The sequence below is a fragment of the Osmerus mordax genome, chromosome 4 (genome assembly GCF_038355195.1).
Source record: "Osmerus mordax isolate fOsmMor3 chromosome 4, fOsmMor3.pri, whole genome shotgun sequence".
NCBI classification, from domain to species: Eukaryota; Metazoa; Chordata; class Actinopteri; order Osmeriformes; family Osmeridae; genus Osmerus; species Osmerus mordax.
Window position 1 is genome coordinate 19,790,580 of NC_090053.1, and position 20,833 is coordinate 19,811,412.

A 20,833-nucleotide genomic window follows, 5' to 3' on the forward strand; every position below is an offset into this window, starting at 1 on the left:
TGTGGAATCAAATCAATTTTAAGATCTCCTCTGCATTGTCTGTGGGTAACATGGAGCTTTGGCCTCATGTCAGAAGTACACAACATATTATTCATGTGCACCACACTGTCGCTGCCTTCTGGGCTTGCATACATTGCAACAATACCCTACATTTATTACTGTCTGATATAGAGCACTGCACTAACAAAAATACATCTAGCATCACAGTCTGAAGCCCAACACTATAGTCAAGAGACAGTTGGTAAAACTGATGGTGTTACATAACATCTCTGGTCTGAATACTTGACTTAACCCCCCCCCCCCCCCCCCCCCCCCCCAACCTCAATTTTGGTTACTCTGTTGACAAAAGAGCCCTGATCTTTTGAAATCATCTGAAATGTTCAGCTTGCAACAGTGGGAAACCAGTGGGAAACCAGTGGGAAACCAGTGGGAAACCAGTGGGAAACCAGTGGGGGTCGGGACAGAAGCGAGAGGGACACACTGCGGAAAGAATTACATTTCTATAGAGAGGAGCTCCCGCTGGGGTCATCGCACCTCCGTCCTGTGACCTTTGAGCCTTGACCTTAGATCCCCTGTGCTGTGGGCTCCCAGCCAGGACAGGGTTGATGGACGGGGGCTGGTTTAGTTGTTTGAGGGTTGGAAAGGTACACAGTCCTGTCAGTATGTCATTGTGCACAATAAGCAGGTTACTGATAAACCCTCACACACCAGCCCTTTAATGTGAGCTAAAATCAGGACAGATGATTAAACTGGAATTATTACCAATTATTTCATAGATTTGGACCCCAAATGTGATGTCATATGGAAGGGGGGGGGGCATATGGAAAAAGAAAGGTAGCCTTTGCTAAAGTTTGAGTAAGGCAGAAGGACAGCAGGAAGGAAGGAATGAAGGTGTATCCAGCATGCGCAGCCTGTCGTAGCACATATTAGTAGTACTACTAGATAGGAAATTGAGCGTTGAACCCACACCGAACTGTCGTTAGTGTAGCTAGCTAGCTACCTCTGCCTTAATTAGATATTCAGCTGTTATTATTTTAAAATGGATTTGAATACTATTTTAACGCAGCTTGACACTGAAAATGACGAGAACATTGAAATGCTTTTGCTCCAATATAATCGAGAAGTAAGTGAAAATGCTTGACATGTCAACTTGTGGACGTGTCTTTTCCTTTTTTCTTAGACAGTTTAAATTCACAACATAATGTCTTAAGAATGCAATTTCTGTGTATATTTATAGCTAATTTGGCAGCTACTAGTAGCTAGGTAGGAATGCTATCTGACTGATAGCCAGCCTATGATTGCAGGTTAGCTGTTATGCTAGTTAGCGGTTAAGCTAGCGTGATTGCTAGCTGTCAGCACGAATGATAGTGCAGTTAGTCCAAGTCAATTGCATTATCTACACAGCTTGCTGTGTTTCATAGAAAATATGTTTATTTGTACGTTATTGGGGTCGGTTGCTAATTATATACGTTCGTAGTGAAATCAGTGCCAGAAGGAGTGGTAAGCAAGCTAAGCTAACTTGATGGCTAAGTCAGCTAGCTTTATTCGTGTTGTCAGGAAGATGTCCAGGTTGCTACCAATCACTCTTATGTAGGTTGCTACCAATCCCTCTTATGTTCTCTTTTGCAGAATAGTCACACTTTCACTTTTGACCAGAACGAGGTGGACCTGCGAAGTGTAAGAGTACAATACTTTGATATTTCCGATTGATAACATTTCGTTTTTTGAACAAAAGTTGAATATGTCCAAATAAGTTATATATACACTTTTCCTCTTTCGGATCCTAACATTCCTCTGCATTCTCCCCACCTTTCCCTCCACATGTCCTCTCCCACTCTCTCTCCCCTTGTCTTTCTCTCTTTATCTTACAGGAGCTGTGCCAGGGCTTGTTGAGGGTCCTGGGGAGGCCGGTAAGGCCTCTGTGCCAAAGTACGTGCCTGGAGACCCTGCGCATCCTGTCCCGGGACAAGCGTGCCCTGGGACCTGTGGCCACGCGGGAGGGCATGCTGGTCCTAGCCCGACTTGCCCAACTAAGGGGAGGCGAAGGGGAGGAAGGGGGAGATGGTGATGGGTGCGCCTTCCCTCAGGGTGAACCGCAGACCGAGGAGGAGGAGCGTGTGGTGGTGGAGGCGCTGAAGTGCCTCTGTAACGTGGTGTTCAACAGCGCCGCGGCTCAGCAGGTGGGTGCCGAGGTGCAGCTCGCCCAGGGCCTGTGCTCCCGCCTGCAGACCGCCCGCGCCGGACGCCACGAGGTGGGCCTCTTCTCCCTGCGCCTGCTCTTCCTGCTCTCGGCCCTGAGGCCTGACGTCCGTGGGGGGCTGTGCCGGGATCTGCATGCCGTCCGGCTCCTCACGGAGGTGCTGCAGCGTACCCTGGAAGTGCGCTGGGTGGGGCCCTACGAGGCTGCTCCTCCAGACAGCCAGGCCCAGGCCATCCCCGCTGAGGACAACGAGAGGGCCATGGAGGCCCTGAAGGCCCTGTTCAACCTCACGCTTTCTGACACCGGAGACCAGGTCAGCTACTCTGCTACCCTCTAAGGGTTGCTCAACCTTGTAGTTGGAGAGCTACCATCCTGCTGTTCATCGCTTTAACCCTGGGGTTAGGGTTGATGCTAATACTTGTGGTGGTTTATGAGGCTTCAAATCCCCTAGCTCACATCCAAAAGTGTTGGTACCCTTTAAACCCTGTTTGCCCCACAGAGTAGACCTGCGAGCCCCTTCTCTGCTTTAGCTTTCGCCCAATGACCTGCTTCTTTACTGATCCTACCGTTGCGCATTCTCCATCCTGATAGGACAGTGAGCCCCAGCTACGCCTTATCACCGCCATCATGCGCCACCTCCTGATGCTGCGGACGCAGACGGAGGAGAAAACGGAGGAAGCGCACAGGTAGGAACACCTGATCGCAGCTGCTTAGTACAGCAGCTGGTTAGCACAGGCCTTCTAGGATTCACCCCATCCCTGTCCTCCTGGTTCATAGGCATGAACTAATATATGAACATTTAGTCATTTAGCAGAGCGACTTAGAGTAAGTACAGGGACATTCCCCCGAGGCAAGTAGGGTGAAGTGCCTTGCCACAACGTCATTTTGCACGGCCAGGAATCGAACTGGCAACCTTCAGATTACTAGCCCGCTTCCCTAACCGCTCAGCCACCTGACTCCCTACATGTGGGTCAAAACTGTTGATATTTACATATCTGTGTGTATCAGACACTTCCTTGATCAAACATTTATTCACTCACACGTGTGTTATAAATCTTGATACTAGTTTTCCGATATGTCGCCCATGATAAGAACGTTGTGCTTGAGGAGAGGGAGGTTACGTGAGGAATGTCTGTCTGGAGCATGGGGGTTGAGATGGTGTCATGTTGGAGTGATCGATGATGTAGCCTGTGCGGCTGCAGCTCTCGTGGTCACAAGGCTCGGCCAGAGGGCCAATGAGCAGATGGACAGCCCTGAACCAATCAAACATTTAGGCTCCACTATAACACCTGTATACAAACAGAAAATATACACAAGTAATTAACTTTAGTATAGCTATTGTGCAATTAAAATTTCAGGTTATATTATAGGACCTATATGATTTTCCCATGCCAACAATGAATACTGTTCAACTTCTGTTTAAAGTGTTAATATGTGGACTCTGCTGACTATTATGATAGTATTGATGATGGTTGCGATGGTGTTGATGATATTGACTGTTAATGGCCATCATGATAGTATTGAAAATAGTAGTGACAGCATGTATAATTCACAGTGTTGATGACGGAGTGTTGACACAGTGTCGTTCCCGCAGTCACGCCATCAACCTGCTGAGCAACCTGCCGGTGAGCTGCCTGGAGGTGCTGATGGACGTGCCGGTGCAGGGCGGCCAGGAGGAGTACGGTGGCAGGAACATGGACGCCGTCCAGGTGCTGCTGGACTTCATGGAGAAGAGAATCGACAAGGTAACGGCCGCCTGGCCTGGAGGGTGGTGGCCATGGTGACGGGTGGAAGGAGCCATCATGCTGGTGTTCTCCAGAGCGCTGGCTGTCACCTGCCTCATGTGTGTCTCATTCCAAGCAGGGTGCCAACTACAGAGAGGGGCTGACGCCGGTGCTCAGCCTGCTGACCGAGGGCTCCCGCCACCACCGGGAGATCCGCAGATACATCAAGACCCAGGTGAACGTTCGTGTAGCGGAAGGGGGTCATTATCGTCCACCTAGCTCTCGACGCTCGTTTGGAGTTTCACAGAAATGGCGACAGAATACAACAGATACGTCACAGCATTGTACTGTAATATGTATATGCACACCTGTATGATAACATTACGGTTTTAAGTTCCAATAGGGATACACCTAGGAATGGTATTTTCCTCATTTTTGCCGTTAGCAAGTTAGCCCCATTATTGTCCGTCCAAACACTTTCAATAGAGAAATGTCAAGTTTGACGCTGCTCAAGACAGATGCTACACATATGGTCACACTCTCATACATGTACCATACACCAGCTATGTTTCAAGTAACGGTCTGTATTTATTCAAACAGAGCGAAGTAACGGTCTGTATTTATTAGCTACAGCTCAAGGAAACCACCTCTTAGATACCAGGCACGGTAATCAGATGTAATACTGTCTTAACAGCAGTGCAACAACAACATCTCAGTTACAAAGTGCAAACAATGTCATACCATTACCAGACATCACCCACCCTCAGTGCTGCTTTCAGCGCCCTTAGCCCAAGCAAAAGGGTAGTTGGTCAAGATGAACTTGAAGTGGAGAGTCTCGAGACCATTCCGCCAGGACCGTAGGGACAGAGAGGTGCGTAGAGGAACGGGGAGGGGCTTCCACTACTAGTCGAGCATGGAAGGAGAAGCAGTGCATGATGGGAAAAGAAGAGGACCCTTTGCGCGGGGGTGGCTAGGTGACTCGGATGTTGCTGAGCGAAGCGCCTGAGTGTCTGTGTACAGTTGGAGGAATGCGGGGCCATAGGTCAGGGGTCAGGGTTTTGTGCCTGATCCGTGCGGCAGCCAGTGGTGCGATCTCAGCAGGGGAGTTGCAAGTGAATACGTAGGGGGCTTAAAGATTAGACGGGCAGGCGTATTTTGGATGATCTGCAGAGGGTGAATGGCTCATCCCGGTAGGACCTCAAGAAAGGGAATTACAGTCATCGAGACAGGGGAATGCTGTGGCGTAGAGGAACAGCTGGGTGGAGTAGTCCTGGTGAATGATCTTACTGTTGCGTAGAGAACATGGGCAGAACACGTCGTGCGAGTAATGTGTTTCGTGAAACCTGGTTGTCATTAAGTCATGACTCCAAGGTTTCTTTGAAGAGCGAGAGGCTGCCAGAGAGCTCTCATGCCGGAGAGGATCTGGCAGAGATGAAGAGTAGCTCTGTCTCGTCCCGATTCGGTTTCAGTTGGTGGGAGGACATCCATGAGATGTCAGCCGGACATGCACAGATGATTTAGTTTACTTGGGGACCGCGAGGGGAGACACGGCTGAGTGTAGACAGCAGCAGTGGTAAGAGAAGCCATGGGATTTCGATGACCAAGCCAAGTGATGGGAACAGATACCAGTGGGAGTTCTGCAGAGAGGGGCCCTGGAAGGTCCTCCAAGACCTGGACCAGGAGAGAGATGTTCCAGCGATGCTCATTTTCGCCGTGAGAATCTGGTGGTGGACAGTGTCCAGGCCGCAGACAGGTCCTCCGTCCCCACCAGTGTCCAGGCCGCAGACAGGTCCTCCGTCCCCACCAGTGTCCAGGCCGCAGACAGGTCCTCCGTCCCCACCAGTGTCCAGGCCGCAGACAGGTCCTCCGTCCCCACCAGTGTCCAGGCCGCAGACAGGTCCTCCGTCCCCACCAGTGTCCAGGCCGCAGACAGGTCCTCCGTCCCCACCAGTAGAGTAATCTCTGTTGAATGTCCGGCTTTACTGAAATATATCTTGTTTGTACATCGGTAGAATAAATCATGTTTCGTCAGCATAACTGTCAAAGAGAGGGAAGGAGTCCACTCGATCTGCTTCGTTTGGTTCAGCGGTTCTTTCTTTTTTTTGCAAACTTTTTTTCTTCTAGTTTAAATAGTTTTAATTGAACAAAGCAATCTATGGGTATTGCCGTGGTATGTAAGTATGTGTAATGGCATTGAATCACATAAATGATGAAGCTAACCAACTAAGATACCACAATCTTACAAAACAAAAGAAAGGTTTACCTAGAACAACACATATTTACATATATGAGACACAGGCGTGCACCTGCGCTTGGAATTAGAATCAGGATGAGCTTTATTTGCCATGTAAGTTCACACAAACAAGCAATTGACTGTAGACTGAGGTGAGCTTCAACTGAGGTTCAGAGGATGTTGTGAGCTCCACTGAAGCCCCTGTCTGGGTTCCCCTTAGGCTCTCCCCCCACTGAAGCCCCTGTCTGGGTTCCCCTTAGGCTCTCCCCCCACTGAAACCCCTGTCTGGGTTCCCCTTAGGCTCTCCCCCCACTGAAACCCCTGTCTGGGTTCCCCTTAGGCTCTCCCCCCACTGAAACCCCTGTCTGGGTTCCCCTTAGGCTCTCCCCCCTCTGAAACCCCTGTCTGGGTTCCCCTTAGGCTCTCCCCCCTCTGAAACCCCTGTCTGGGTTCCCCTTAGGCTCTCCCCCCACTGAAACCCCTGTCTGGGTTCCCCTTAGGTTCTCCCCCCTCTGAAGGACGTGAACATCCGCCCTGAGATCGGCACGACCATCAGGAACAAGCTGGTGCGGCTCATGACCCACGTGGACATGGGCGTGAAGCAGAGCGCCGCCGAGTTCCTCTTTGTCCTCTGCAAAGAGAGCGGTGAGTGACCGCATCGCTGACGCCATCGTACGGCCTGGGGAAGCTTCCGGAAGACGCACACATAACCCAGAACCACTCGTAACTCAGATCCATAAATACAAATGCAACAAAAACAAACAAATCTGCAACAGCAATGGTAATGGTAGGTCGGTGACAGTACTGGGGGTAAGTTTGTTTTGTGTGTGTATGTGTGCTCCCTGCAGTGGACAGCCTGTTGAAGTACACAGGCTACGGGAACGCCGCTGGGCTGCTGGTGGCCAGGGGCCTGCTAGCCGGAGGAAGGGGAGAGACGCAGTATTCTGACGACGAAGACTCGGACACAGAAGAATACAGATCTGCCAGGCCCTTGTGAGTGGCTGCAATCTACCTGTAGTGTCCAGTTGATTTTATATATATATATATATATATATATATACTTAGTAATAATACGTAATAATAATACTAGATCTGTCATCGCTCACGTGACATTTTAATGATTGTTTTATGTTTAATGAAACCCCCCTCTGCTTTTCTCTCCCTCAGCATTAACCCCATCACAGGCCACGTGGAGGAACCGGGCCCCAACCCCATCGAGGAGATGACCGAAGAGCAGAAGGAGTATGAGGCCCAGAAACTTGTCAACATGTTCGACAAGTTGTCCAGGTGATCACCCGGCATCCAGCCTGTCGTTAATGACCCCATGTCATCAGAGACACTTGGTTGACCTTTATTTGTACACACAGCTGTGAATCCAGGTGTGTGCGTGATTGTGTGTCGGACCCGGCGGAGGCTGACCGTGTTCAGACTGACCTTTCCTCTCCCGGCGAAGCCAGCGCTCGTCAGACACCTCTCGGAGGGGTCGAACTGAGCGCGCTCCCTGCCAACCAGTTCATTAAAGGAAGAATCTCCCCCGCCCCTGCTTCTCACACCTCAATTAGGGCCGGCCTTCCACCACCGCCACATTCAGCCCCAGTCAATGGAGCCGCCAGCATCATTACCGACGGCTGGGTCATTACCGGCACGCCACTAATTACGGCCTAATTGGCGAGCGCAGCGGGGTCGCCAACTCTGTCTCCTTTATCTCCCCCGTGTGCTGCATTCAGCTCTTTAATAACATATATACGCGTCCCTGAGCCTTTATCCACCTCTCTACTCATTCATCACAGGAGCCAAACATTGTCCCCCCCACCCCCCCCCACCCCCTCCTCGGGGTGGGTGGGGGGGGTGGTGGGGGGGGCTCTGCCTGCGTTTGCAGGAACAAGAAAGCTGACACTGTCATTGTTGAGTTGTAATGAGACGGACGCGTGTGCTCAGCAGAGGCAGATTCCTCTCCGGGGCTTTCTTCTCTACCCCTATTCTGTTCTCTTTGATTCTGTTCAGCTCTTCTTCTGTGTCGGTGTGAAGGAGAGGAGGGAGGGAGGGAGGGAGGGAGAAAGGGAGAGAAAGGGAACGAGTAGTGTTGTCTCAGCACGATGCTTAGGAGATATCTCACAGGCCCACAAGAATGTACTCCCCTCCATGGTTAACTGGTCCTCCAATTAGCACATGTTCTGTGTTGTGAACACGCATCCACCTGCCAGGCACGGCTCCGTGCTCCTGGAGGTGTGGTGAGGAGCACAGTCTGTTATCGGGGTGTTTAGTTTCCTGGGGACACGCACACACGCTCCCCCTCTGCCTGCACCATTGAAAATGTCTCCGAGGTGAACCTCATTTCTAAGACTGCCTCAGTTGTTTGGGTTGGAATGTGTGCGTGTCGACCTGGCCGTGTCATGTTCTGGTGGCTGGAGAGTGTCATTCACCAGAGCAGGACATGGTGCATAACATGACTGTGTCACCGTTGTCTGAGATATTTGATGTTGTGAAACGTTATTCATTGCTCCAAGCAAACGTGACGCCAGATAAGATCTTCAAATTTCCTTTTTTACCGGAGAGCTACGTTTGTTCCTCCACGCCAAACGATATGGCGTCATCCAGAGATTTCTTAATCATATTTGCCCCTGGATTGACCCTGTCAGATTTCTGTAGGAACTATGCAAGAATTACATATTCATCTTCAATTCCTCCAAATGAATTCAAATGGGTCCTTTTTTCATGAAGTCTTTCATTGGATAATTCTGATAAATCATGTTAAAAGAAGCCAGCGACACTCGGTGCAGATGTAATTGGATTAGAATGGAGGGGCAAGCCGTGTCTTTGAGGAGATTAGAGGGTGCACTGATCCTGTAATTAAACTGCTCCAAGGGTTCTTGAGCGCTGGCAGGATGTAAGAGAACAGAGAGATGCGCCACACAACAACCATGCTTCTTTAGAGGGGGAAGGGTACTCAGGCTGGTCATTTTTTTGTGCCTGTTTGGCATGTAATGTGTGCGATTTGCCATCAATTTTTTGACAACCAATTTTCTCTTTGTCTCCCCCGTCTGTCTGTCTGTATGCCCATCTCTCCCTGTCTCTCTCTCCCAATATACAGACAGCAGCTGATCCGGCCCATGGGAGTGAGACGAGACGGCACGTTAGCGCCCCTAGAGGAGGCCCTGAGAGCGCCAGCTGAGGACAGCTGCAACTCTGACTCCGACTAACACTCCCCACTTCCTGTGCTGCGACTCTGACTCCGACTAGACCCTCCCCACTTCCTGTGCTGCGACTCTGACTCCGACTAGACCCTCCCCACTTCCTGTGCTGCGACTCTGACTAGACCCTCCCCACTTCCTGTGCTGCGACTCTGACTAGACCCTCCCCACTTCCTGTTCTGCGACTCTGACTCCGACTCTCCCCACTTCCTGTGCTGCGACTCTGACTCCGACTAGACCCTCCCCACTTCCTGTGCTGCGACTCTGACTCCGACTAGACCCTCCCCACTTCCTGTGCTGCAACTCTGACTCCGACTAGACCCTCCCCACTTCCTGTGCTGCGACTCTGACTCCGACTAGACCCTCCCCACTTCCTGCAGGCTGTGCCCCCCCTTCCCCCACACCCGAGGGTTTCAGACACCTCTGAGCCCAGGTCCTGCCCAGGGCTGCACCAGATGGACCAATCTGAAGGCTCCATTTAAAATACAAGAAGCAGGCTTTGTTACCATCAGTCCATTCTTTTTTTTTCTTTTTCTATGTTGCCTTGTTTTGATGTACTTCTCCAATCACACCTCTCTCATTTGACACAATGGAAGGTAGCCGTTTTATCAGACTGGAATTTCTTCTGTTAAAATAGACTCACAGAACAAATAATAGCCTGGAGTTTGACCAAAGTAGAATTGCAGTTAGAATAAGAAATCACTCATTCCACATTCAATGTTTATTTGTTGTCTTTTTTCTAGTGAGTGCCCTGTCATGTTGAAATAATCCAATTACATATGCTAGTATGGATAGGAAGAAGCTAACAGCTATGTGTACCCAAACCACTCCATTGTAGTGAATGCTTTTATAGGGCTGAATGAATAAGTGTTAGGTCCCAGAGCCCTGAAACTCACAAGTAGTTGTTAGGATCATTCGATCTTCACAGTGTTGATTATCACTATAGCCTATTTAAATTCACAAGCATCAGGCCGGCACAATCACATCCAGGATCCGCGGACAGGGCCGGATCCTGGATGTGCGGACAGGGCCGGATCCTGGATGTGCGGACAGGGCCGGATCCTGGATGTGCGGACAGGGCCGGATCCTGGATGTGCGGACAGGGCCGGATCGAAGCTTGTTACTGACCAGGATTGGGATGGTTTCTGCCTTACCGGATTATGAATTCTTGAGACGAAAAGAAATACTTTTCTACCGTTCCTCTGCCAATTCTGCACAGTCTTTAAATTGTTGCTCTGAAATCTGTGTGCTTTTTTCTATTTTGAGACTCAATTGATTTTCTATATGTGGTCTACTAGTATATATAGATATAAAAGTTATCTTTCAAATGTTTATTTCTTTGTATGAGTAGGGCTTCATGATCAAGCTGTAAGGTGTGGTTGGTGCAGTATTGGAATGGTCCTGTGTGTCCCATATATTCTCTATAACTGGCATGTTAATAGAATGACCTTTTTTGCCAAGTAACATCCAAGGACGTTGTTTAAGTGACTACTTTTGCGAGAAATCCTTTATTTATTTGCACTATTATGTCGATTCACACTACACTGGGAAACTGAAAAGCAGGGTGACCCAATCTAATGAATCACCACTTTCCTGCTCACCTGAACTTTGACAGAAAACATGAAAATTCTCCCAACATGTTTTGTATTGTTAATCAGATTAGCCAAGTGACACACAAACTGCATGTTGAGTTAAATGGTGAATGTCCCCAACACTGAAGGAGAACAATCTTTTAGATTCTTTTTGTATAGTTTTTTTCCTTCTCTCTGACAGTGTAACCAGGATGCTAAGGAAACGATTGTTTTTATATGTGGAGTGAAGCTTCTCTATTGCAATGTTAATAAAAACTGCTACTTAATGTTAGCATTTCTATTTCAGCTGGGAGTGGTCACAACAATTTCACTAATACTTCCAAGTACTAAATGGAAAAGAAAATGTAATCTGTAATCAAAGTCACACCTTTATTATTAAATAGCATATTTTTTACAGTATAAAACAGGGATACAATAGTATTCATATGTCCAACCTTGAGAGCAACTGCATAGTGGTTTCAAGCATGTGGTCCACGCTGACCAGATGAACTGGCAAACTGCACTATACTACATCACACATGCACGACACGATACACATACGGCCCTTTGTTAAAAGGCAAACAAGTACTACCTTCCCCCAGCTTACTAATGATCTCATCTTTGAATATTCCTAAAGGGGGGAGGGAGGGGGTGGACTGTGTGTCAATTGCTTGGACTAGACGACACTGTGCTCTTGCTGTCCGAGTCGCCCTCCTCGCTGCTGCAACTGGGGGACGCTAGGACCCCCGGCCTGGACTTGGGGGGCCGCCTGCCCCAGGGCTCAGGGGCCCCCCTCCTCCCCAGCCCGCTGGCCCTCCTCTGGTCCCCTGACAGAGAACTCACCATCATGGCACTGACGGCCTGACGAAACACAATACCGTCAACATCAAACTTCTGTGCTACTAACGGGTACTCTGTGACAAACACTGGGACAGTCACTCAAATGTTTCAAATCGACACAGGTGGGCCACAAAAAGTACTAATTCATTTCTTTAAAATGACGGAATGAGTCAAGCACTGCCAACTGTTTGCTATTACGATCATGCAGTGGTGGTCCCAGGTGCTAGCCTTAACCCACCTACCCCGTCCTCCTGCGCCCTCATCAGCCTGGCCACGTCGGAGTGCCAGCCCAGCATGTCCGCGAGCGTCCTCACGGTGTCCGCCAGGTCGCCCAGCTGCACGTGATCTCCACGCCGCAGTGGCGTCTTCAGGAAGGGGCCCACGGCGTCGCGGTTCAGCAGCAGACGAGGGACTCCGGGCCTGACTGTGTTCACCAGGCTGGCGAATGGCTCAATCTGGAACCAAGTTACCAGCAGGACAGCGCGTTATCAGTAATGTCAATGTATTGTACGACTGAAAAACCTACCAAAAATAAAACTGTCGTTCTGTACCTTTACATTGGGGTTGGAAGAGGATAGTTTCTAACTCTCTAATTCCCGTTCCTAACTGTTCAGGAAGTAGTTTGGTTTCTTGTGCCCCCTTGTTAGCCTGGTCCTAACCAGACCCTCGTACATTTCATTTGTACAGATGGTCTGGGATCGCTCCACTGACAAGCGTTAACTTCCTTGAAGGTGGGTACTCTGTTGAAGTTTAAAACTATTGGATCTGCCCAGAGCCACTCTGATCTGCCATAACCAATCGCTAGCGTTCGCCTTAGCCAACTCCTTCACCACGGAGCTAGCTGCCGTAGCTGGAAAATCAAACTTTTCCCAAACCCTGTGGGGAGGAGGGCCACAACATCATGACCACCAACAAAACTCAGCAAGGATTGTTCTTGCTCCGGCTTTAACTTATGGATATTCGGCAGCGTTGCCACAACCGCAGAATAGCTTCGCTCGCATCTTTCTCCGCCGCCATTACTGAACTACAACTCAAACTCAAAACCCACTGATGCACTGAAATCCCAAACCTAGTACAGAAGCAAAATCCAAATTGAGCGGAAGTACGTAGGAGGGCAGAGCCAGGCTACCCTTATGTGTCAGTCTCAGCTCTTTATTCTAGCTACGGTTACAGGAAGGAGTTCATTACCTGTAGTGACGTTCCCATGACGATGAGTAGGTCAGCTTTGGGGAAGTCTGCTGCGTGCTGGAAGTACTTCTGGGGGAGGTCCTCTCCGAAGAACACAACATCAGGCTTGACCGTGCCTGCACAGAACGTGCAGATGGGGACCTGGTCACTCATGATGGTGCTCTGAAAGATGGGGAGGGAGGTGGTGGAGAGGGGGAGGAGAGAAGTGGTGGGGAGAGGGAGGAAGGAGAGAGGTGGTGGAGAGAGAGAGGGAGGAAGGAAGGAGAGGGAGAAAACGTGAGGACAGGCCTCACCAAGACAAGGAGAATTATTTCCACTGATGGCAACCTCTGGCCATTACCTTGGCGTCCTTGGCAGGGAACGGAGTGTAGCACAGGTGACAGGAAGCGGTGGCAAAACTCCCATGAGCCTCCACCAGCTTGTCATCTGGGATTCCGCACACTGCGAAGCGTCAGAAAATAATGGTCACTCCCCGAAATAAAGAGTCAAAAAACAGGCCAATAATGGTGCCCATGTTCCTCTGAGATCACCTGTCTCCAGGCCGTCGATGTTCTGCGTGTACATGCGGAGGAGTATGCCCTTGTGGTGCAGCACGCGGATGAAGTAGTGGATGTAATTGGGCCGGTGGAAGCCGGGGTACAGCTCCTTGGCCAGGGAGAAGAAGGGCCGGGGGTCCTCGGAGAAGTAGTCAATGTTGAAGATGGCCTCCGGGTAAGGGATGCTATACTTTTTTAGGTTGGAGTACAGCCCGGTTCCTGGGGTTCTGGTCCACGGGGTGGTGGTTGGAGAGAAGAGAGGGAGGGAAGGATGGAGGATGAAAGCAGATGTGTGACTGCTGTACGTGTGCGTTTGTGTGCATGTAAGGTGTACATGAGCAGAGCAACGCCCCCACCCACCTGAAGTCCGGTATGCCGCTGGGCGTGCTGATCCCAGCCCCAGCCACCACCACCACGTTCTTGCAGCGGCCCAGCTTCACCAGCCGTGCCACAGAAGCCAGACCCTCTCTAGGGCCATGCGGCCGCTGTTTCGACCCCAGGGACTCACCCCCCTGGGCTGGGGAACTACCGCTATTGCTGCTGCTGGTCTTAAAAGGCCTCCCCTTCCTGAATCAATCAAAACAGTGGTCATTAGGTCAGCTTTGATGTCTTACTAGGATGCCTCTTGACTGTCTAGATGTTCATTTGTGAGGAAACACTCATCACAGTGCAGCATTTAACGTATTATTACCTTGCTGGATGAGCTTCCTGTCCACTCATCGTCATCTGACTGAGGCCCTGGGCCAGAACAGAGTCAGTCTGTTTCCTTGGCTGGACACGGTCGGGGCTAGGCCCTGAAGCCTGGGGCTGGAGTAGTTGCGTCTCGCTGGCCTTGGTGCTGGAGCTGCGGGTAACCCGGGTCACGACAGGCTGGGAAGCCTGCTTGTCCCAGCGAGGCCTGGGCTTGCTCATTACTCTGTTTGCATATAAAATATATTAAGTATTTGAATTTGGGTGCACTTCTTTGCTTTGACACAAGTTGGCCAGATCAATTCACAAACATTACTAGGGTGTTAATCAGAACATCAAAAGTAATATTTTCCTATTCTTACTTGTAAATTTAAGTAATGGTAAAACAAAGTGGAAACAACGTAAACAAGCCATGATTAAACAGTAGAGGTTGACTTTTCCCACTCCTGCAACTTTTGATGCCGTCTTTTCTTCATGTTCGACTACCCCCCCCACTCTCCCCATCCAGCTTACTCTCTGACCCATATTTAAAAAGCATTTACAATAAAATCATAGCAGCACTCCTTTTGTGACTCTTTTCTTTGCCCCGGCAATGTTTTAAAACTGTCACCGTTCGAACAAAAGCCAAAGGCTGTAATATATTTACCCCCCCCACTCCATTCACACTCTGTCTCTCTGCAGCTATGCTAATACAGTCCACAGCTGTGGCCGCTTTACTGTTGAGGGCAGGGGGGGGGGCACAGTTAAAAAGAAGATGGTTGGCAGGGTGAAAGAGAAGTCTAGATTGACCGTGTGTCAACAAACCCAGCTGGGAGAGAAAAGAGGATGACCCCCCTGCCTTGGACTGAGGATAAAGGGAGAGAGGGAGCAGGGATAAATGGTATGAAGGCAGGATTCAATAAAGGACAGGAGGAGGAGGGAAAGAGAGAGGGAGGAATGAAGCGGGGGGGGGGGCGGGGGGATTTCCCAAAGCTTCTCTGGGCCTTCAGACAACTTCCATGAGGGATGGAGTGAGAGAGATCTGGGAGAGAGGTGAAAAGGACACAAAAGAGTGACAACCAATAAAACAAGACTGGCATCAGGGTCCGACAGATAAGGCCCGCTTTAAACTGGAGCGCTCCTTATCGGCCCTGGGGGGACGAGGGGGGGACGGGGCGGGTGGAGTCACTAACACTACACACATGGAATAAAAGCACATAGGCTCCCGCGAGGGGTGGGGAGGAGTGCTGTGTAGATAGAACATCTAAATGGCAATAAGTCAGTTAGCTCGAGGCTCTGAAGGAAAGACCCAACTAATAAGGAATACGGAAGGTGTTTCAGGTTTATTTGATAAAAAAAAAGGTCTTAAGCTGTCCAAGCTTATTTACTTGGGGTTTAGCCTACACCGAGAAGACCTGGAGCCCTCAAGTTTGTCTTGACTCCCCCGGAAAGATTCTGTTGGATAGCAGCAATAAATCACTGGTCTGGTTATTAGCCTCAATGCTCCGGTCCAGTCCTGACCGAACCTCCATTTGGACACCACCAGGCCTGTTGAAAGGCAGAAACAACTTCCGACTTCTCTCAAGTAATTTTCTCTGACTCAGAACTGAACAAGAACGGCAGCATCAGTGTGTTTAGGAGGTTACTGGATGTCATGCAGCGGGGTGAAAGAAGTGTGAACAGGGGCCAGGGACTGGCAGGGTGACAGGACTCGCCACTATAAATCAGCCCCACAGAGAGGAGTGTCTTAATGGACTTAAATTCCATCACCCAAGCTGGATCCAACTTCATTACAAACATAACTCATCCAGAATCCATTCCTGCATGTCAGCCTGACTATGCCTGTCTGTGCTATGTAGCCTGTTAGTAAGGCTGACAACTCAATGCTGACTGAGGAACAATAATTACACTGGCTGACTATTCCCTGAATTTAAGGGACTGCGGTCAAATTAAATGTAATTGAATTTAAATGTCCAGGTCCACAGTGCAGGTTGTAAAGTTATCATAATAGCAAGGTTCTGCTGTTATCTCATGTATAATGGCACCACTGGATACCCCTCTGATCCCGCGTTTGTTCTTTAATGACAGATAAATCCTTGTATAAATGACAAAAAGCTTTAAAGGGGATTTTGAGAGCCCTCCCCTTGCCGGAGCTTTTGAGATGGGGGTCCTAGTCCCCCCCCGCAGTCTGGCCACCCTGTGACAAAGCCCCCTCCACCCCCCATCAGGACCACCAGGAGTGATGCCCCCCACCCATCAGGGTTACAGTAATCTAATTAGAGCTCTGAGGAACACAGCCAAACGTGTCCTCCAGTCAGAGTGGCTCTCTCTTCACCACGACCGTCACCCAGCTTGGATCGAGGCAAACAGCAGTTCCATCCAGCCAACCTTCAGGCCAAGCTGAATGTTGAACCTCAAGGTTTTGACCAGTCTGGAAACAGACACAACTCCTGAGTTTTTATGAACGGTCTTGTTCTCCTTGACTGGATAGAGAATCGTCCTCATTATTTACAGAAACAATTACGAGGTTGATAAGAAATAGTTAAAATAGCAGGTGAAAAACGGAATAACTCTCTTAATTGCCATGGTGTTCATCTGGCCTTCTGATCTCTGTTGCCCCCTAGAGGTTGGTGTCAGCAGGATGGTCACCATGGTGACCTTGAGACCACTTCAACATGTCTGGAGGACGAAAGGTCTATTCTCCTTACCCACCCATGTCCACTAATGATACATCACTTAGTGCTGCATAATTTGTTGGACTCTCAATTGACACAAAGCAGGTAATTTGTGCTGGGTGTATTGTTTGTCTGAGAGGGAGGGTGGATGTTGCTTGACTTGAGTCTAGTTGCCTAGTAAGCAAACTGGGATTTCCAAATCAACACAAACGACTGCAATAATGACTCTCCAGTCATATAGAAGAGAAGGAATTAATAAAGATCACTGGTGGTTATTCTATTTTAAAATGTACGTAAACACCAAAACCTCTTACGTGTTAAACCACTATGGTTAATAAACTCATCAATCCTGGTCTTTATTCAAATTAATCTTTGCTAACGTGTTTTTTTTATATCGTTATTGGTGGTAAGAAGAGGCAAAGGTGGCGTAATTCACAAATTAGTGAAGGTTATTTTGCTGCTGCTCAACAACGAAAACTGAGATTGCCAATGTAGGGGGCATTTGCCAGATTTGTCACTATCACTAGGTTTTTGTGTCGCACAGGAAGATGAAAAGTCACTCAATCTAGCGACAAAATCGCTCAATTGGCAACACTGCATTGAAGTAAGACAGAGTTTGACTACATTGATCATTAAACAGAAGTCAACATCGCCATCTAACGGCTTCTAGGGAGAGATAAATAAATTATGTCAAACTTCTTGGATGATGGAAATTTTTTGGATGGGATGTAGCAAGGTCGGAAGCCCTGATGCTGGGTACACACTAAAATATTTGTGTCATAAGATTGTGAAAAAATGTGAGAGACCACAAACATGAGGAAAAACAAAAAACAATATTTAACCATTTTACTCCTAGTGTGTGTGTGGTGTGCCATTCCCTCCACCCACATCCAGGGGCGGACTTACCCATTAGGCAAAGTAGGCAACCGCCTGTGGCCCCCAGCTGCCAGTGGGCCCCTTGAAAGACTCCATAAAAATACTATATGATCAATAATAACTATAATAATAATACAAATCAATTAAAAGTCATAACCTTCCCCAAAAGTATCAACAAAGATACCCACGGAGCGTTTATTCTATTTGTGTCAACGCAGGCTTCCCCTCCCACCTGATACTACTGTGGACTATTCCATCGATTGCAGCAACTGCGCAGCAAAGCACGTCATTTCAGTTGGTTAATAGGTGTGTTCGACTTCATGCAGCAACGGCGGCGCCGATATCTATGGCGCCGACAGCCGGCTGCAGCCGGCTGCCTTGAAGTTAAGAATGCCATTGGCTGCTTCATGTCAGCCGGGCTGCAGGCGGCTGCAGGTGACGCCGGCGCTGCATGAAGTCGAACTCACCTAATATGAGACAGTAGAACAGTTAAGTGAACGCAAAAACCAATTTGCTAAATGAAACGCAACTCCCCGAGCGGAGCACAATAGAGAAAGACAAAAGAGGAGAGTAAACAAGTAGTTGCCAAACTGAAACTACTGAAGGAAACGTAATTTTCCTCTCCACTGGTAACCAATGACGCGGCAGCTAGCACAAGTGCTGCTCAGTGAAGTTTGGCTAGCAACAGCAGCTAGGCTAGCTTTTTCGTAGCACAATTTACCGGGGTCAGCTTCTCCACGCAGGGCTCTAGACTGAGACCAAATTTGTAATTGTTACTGACAATGATCGCTTCCAACAAACCTTTTTTGAACGCCATGTCCCCCTAAATAAATGTCAAGCTTATTTACGTTTTGGGGGGCATATTTTCAATCAGCAGATGGTACTGTTTGAATCGCGATTCCATCTGAAATACTGCCGGTGACAATGGTGTTACAATAGCTTGTTTCAAAGGGGGTTCGTAATGAATTAATGCAATGAGTAGGCTAAATGCTTGGAAATATCGATAGAAGGGAAAAATTGAAGGTGTCATAGAGGGACCGTTTTGCACTATAGCTTATCAATATTCCTTCTTGCAGGGGAAATGAGAAGACAACCGTTTCATTCTACACTTCAATTGTTGTATTTTGAATTGTAAATGAGCAGCAACAAATGTATGCTTTTAAATCTATGCAATCTTAATAAAAAGTATAGGCATACGCATTTTTATATAAAATATACAGAAATATCAGTTGTAAAAATTACAGTTAATAAACGGAAACATCTGCAACCGACGCTAGCAAGCACACCCTACAATTTCCCCAGAAATGGTACCCTCTCTAGTTATTATTATTATATTAATAATTATTAAATGGATTGAAATGAGTGAGAATAGGAGTTAAGGGGGCCCCATGCCTGTCTTTGCCTATTTTATCAGAAAATCTGATAAAATATTCTGTAGAACCATCAAGATAATCGGGACATTACCTAGGATTGTCGGAAGGGGGGAAATCGGCCCAAAATCAGACCGATTATCTTGTGGTGTGTAGCCTACCCAGCATTAGGTGCCATTCATTCACAATTGTATTTATATTAGGCTACTCAGTTTTCCAGTAATAGCGAGTTAATTTGTTATCTCAAGTTAGTCATCTGGAAGTAACAAATGTTGTTTCCACGAGAAAACTCAGGGTAGCAATGTTACCCCGAGCCATACAGAGATGAATATGGCTATGCATTAGGCGTGGAGAATGTGTGGTTACAATTGAGTGTTTAGGGTATAGTAGAGTGTGTTTGGGTTGGGTACAGCAGGGCCATATTCAAATCTGGTCAAAATGCCCCCCCCCCCCCCCCCCAAATATATTGATATCAAAATTTAAATAAAATATAAATGTGCTATGCTACGACAGGCAACCACGCACGTTGTCCGAAATTATCATAACAAATGTTATCATATTCATAACTAAACGTAAAAAGTTTTCAGGGGGTGACCCTCAGAATCCCCATCAGATTTCCTCCACCAATGTTGACTCCAGGGCTACGGCCTTGGGGTACGGTGTGTATTTGGGTACAGTAGAGTGTGTTTGTAAAGACTATAGCAAAAAAAACGCACATTAGTCTTCGCAAGAAGAAGCTATTTCAGCCTGTGCCAGGGGTCTTGATGGAAGAGCTTTGTGAGAAGGTGACCAATAGCTTCTTCTCCAGCTCCTCTGAGTTAGGCTATTTAATAGCCTATATTTGTTTTCTCAATATCTCGAGTTGTCATTGTTTCGGGAAAACAAAGTTTCGTTATTTCGATATGCAGGTTTTCTCGAGATGTCGAGAAAACAAGAGCTTTACCAACCAATAGGAACGACTAGGAACGGCTGCAGCAAACTAAAGTCAAGTTCGCCAAACATTTTTTTCAACTTTTTCCAATTTGTTTCATACAAAAACTAGTTTAAAGAAAACAATGTATAGATTTACCTGTGTATCTCGAAGGCACAAATTTAGAAGGCTGGTGGGACTCGAGCCAATCGAAGGACAGTATCCTAAGAGCACAGTTGCACCTCCCGGAAAATTGTGCATAAACATCTAACAAAAGATGTGAGTAGTCAAAGCAGCTACCCAGCACGACATTTGCCCGTTCTGTTAACTGCCACCGAAATATTTTTTGTTTTTAATGTAGTCCCGTCGCAACGATTTGAGCTGCATCCCCTCAAAAGAGGTAGCTATAGCTAGCAAGCCTCAGTGCGGGAAAACAATGACATAAACCCTTCGATTTCCCGAAATGGACTCTTTCGTTCCATTTCTATTCAACCGATGTATCCTAAACACTACTTAACACGACTACGCTGTTTCATATGTCAAAACCACTGACTAGTGTAATATGACAGATAACCAATCCGATAACAAGCGGAAATTGTTGCACTTGGCACATCCTATCGTCAAACCATGTCAGATCGCCTCAAACACAGAGCGGTAGAACTCTTGTTCGATTTGGAACCCGGACAGTTCTCTCCCGCCAGAAATAAAATTACACATTCTCATAATTAGCCTACTCAATTACACTCCCTGATGTTGGTGTGATTACGTTTTTTCCTCTCCAGTAAACCGCATTTGGGTTTGTTTCTAACAAAGCGTGCTATTAAAACAAATTAAACAAGTAATGTAAAAG

At 48.0% G+C, this 20,833-nt stretch overlaps 2 protein-coding genes across 3 annotated transcripts; one reads left to right on the forward strand and one right to left on the reverse strand.

The window, feature by feature from the left end:
* The first annotated feature begins 888 nt into the window (after window positions 1–888).
* Window positions 889–11,306, forward strand: ric8b (RIC8 guanine nucleotide exchange factor B). 2 transcript variants are annotated; one of them, XM_067234431.1, is made up of 10 exons: window positions 889–1,123; window positions 1,630–1,677; window positions 1,872–2,513; window positions 2,792–2,886; window positions 3,795–3,945; window positions 4,061–4,159; window positions 6,658–6,802; window positions 7,006–7,150; window positions 7,325–7,444; window positions 9,249–11,306. In XM_067234431.1, exons 1-10 carry the CDS (start codon window positions 1,040–1,042, stop codon window positions 9,355–9,357), a joined length of 1,638 nt encoding a protein of 545 aa, XP_067090532.1. In that variant the 5' UTR covers window positions 889–1,039; the 3' UTR covers window positions 9,358–11,306. The 2 variants fall into 2 exon arrangements, with proteins under 2 accessions (XP_067090532.1, XP_067090533.1); XM_067234432.1 differs by having other exon boundaries at window positions 4,064–4,159.
* On the reverse strand, window positions 11,296–20,452 carry si:dkey-103i16.6 (uncharacterized protein LOC557125 homolog). Its single transcript, XM_067234433.1, has 8 exons — window positions 20,143–20,452; window positions 14,175–14,399; window positions 13,844–14,050; window positions 13,478–13,710; window positions 13,288–13,388; window positions 12,948–13,109; window positions 12,002–12,214; window positions 11,296–11,780 (listed from the first exon to the last, which is right to left on the reverse strand). The coding sequence occupies exons 2-8, from the start codon at window positions 14,393–14,395 to the stop codon at window positions 11,583–11,585; spliced, it is 1,335 nt and encodes a 444-aa protein (XP_067090534.1). The 5' UTR covers window positions 14,396–14,399; window positions 20,143–20,452; the 3' UTR covers window positions 11,296–11,582.
* Window positions 20,453–20,833: the final 381 nt, after the last annotated feature.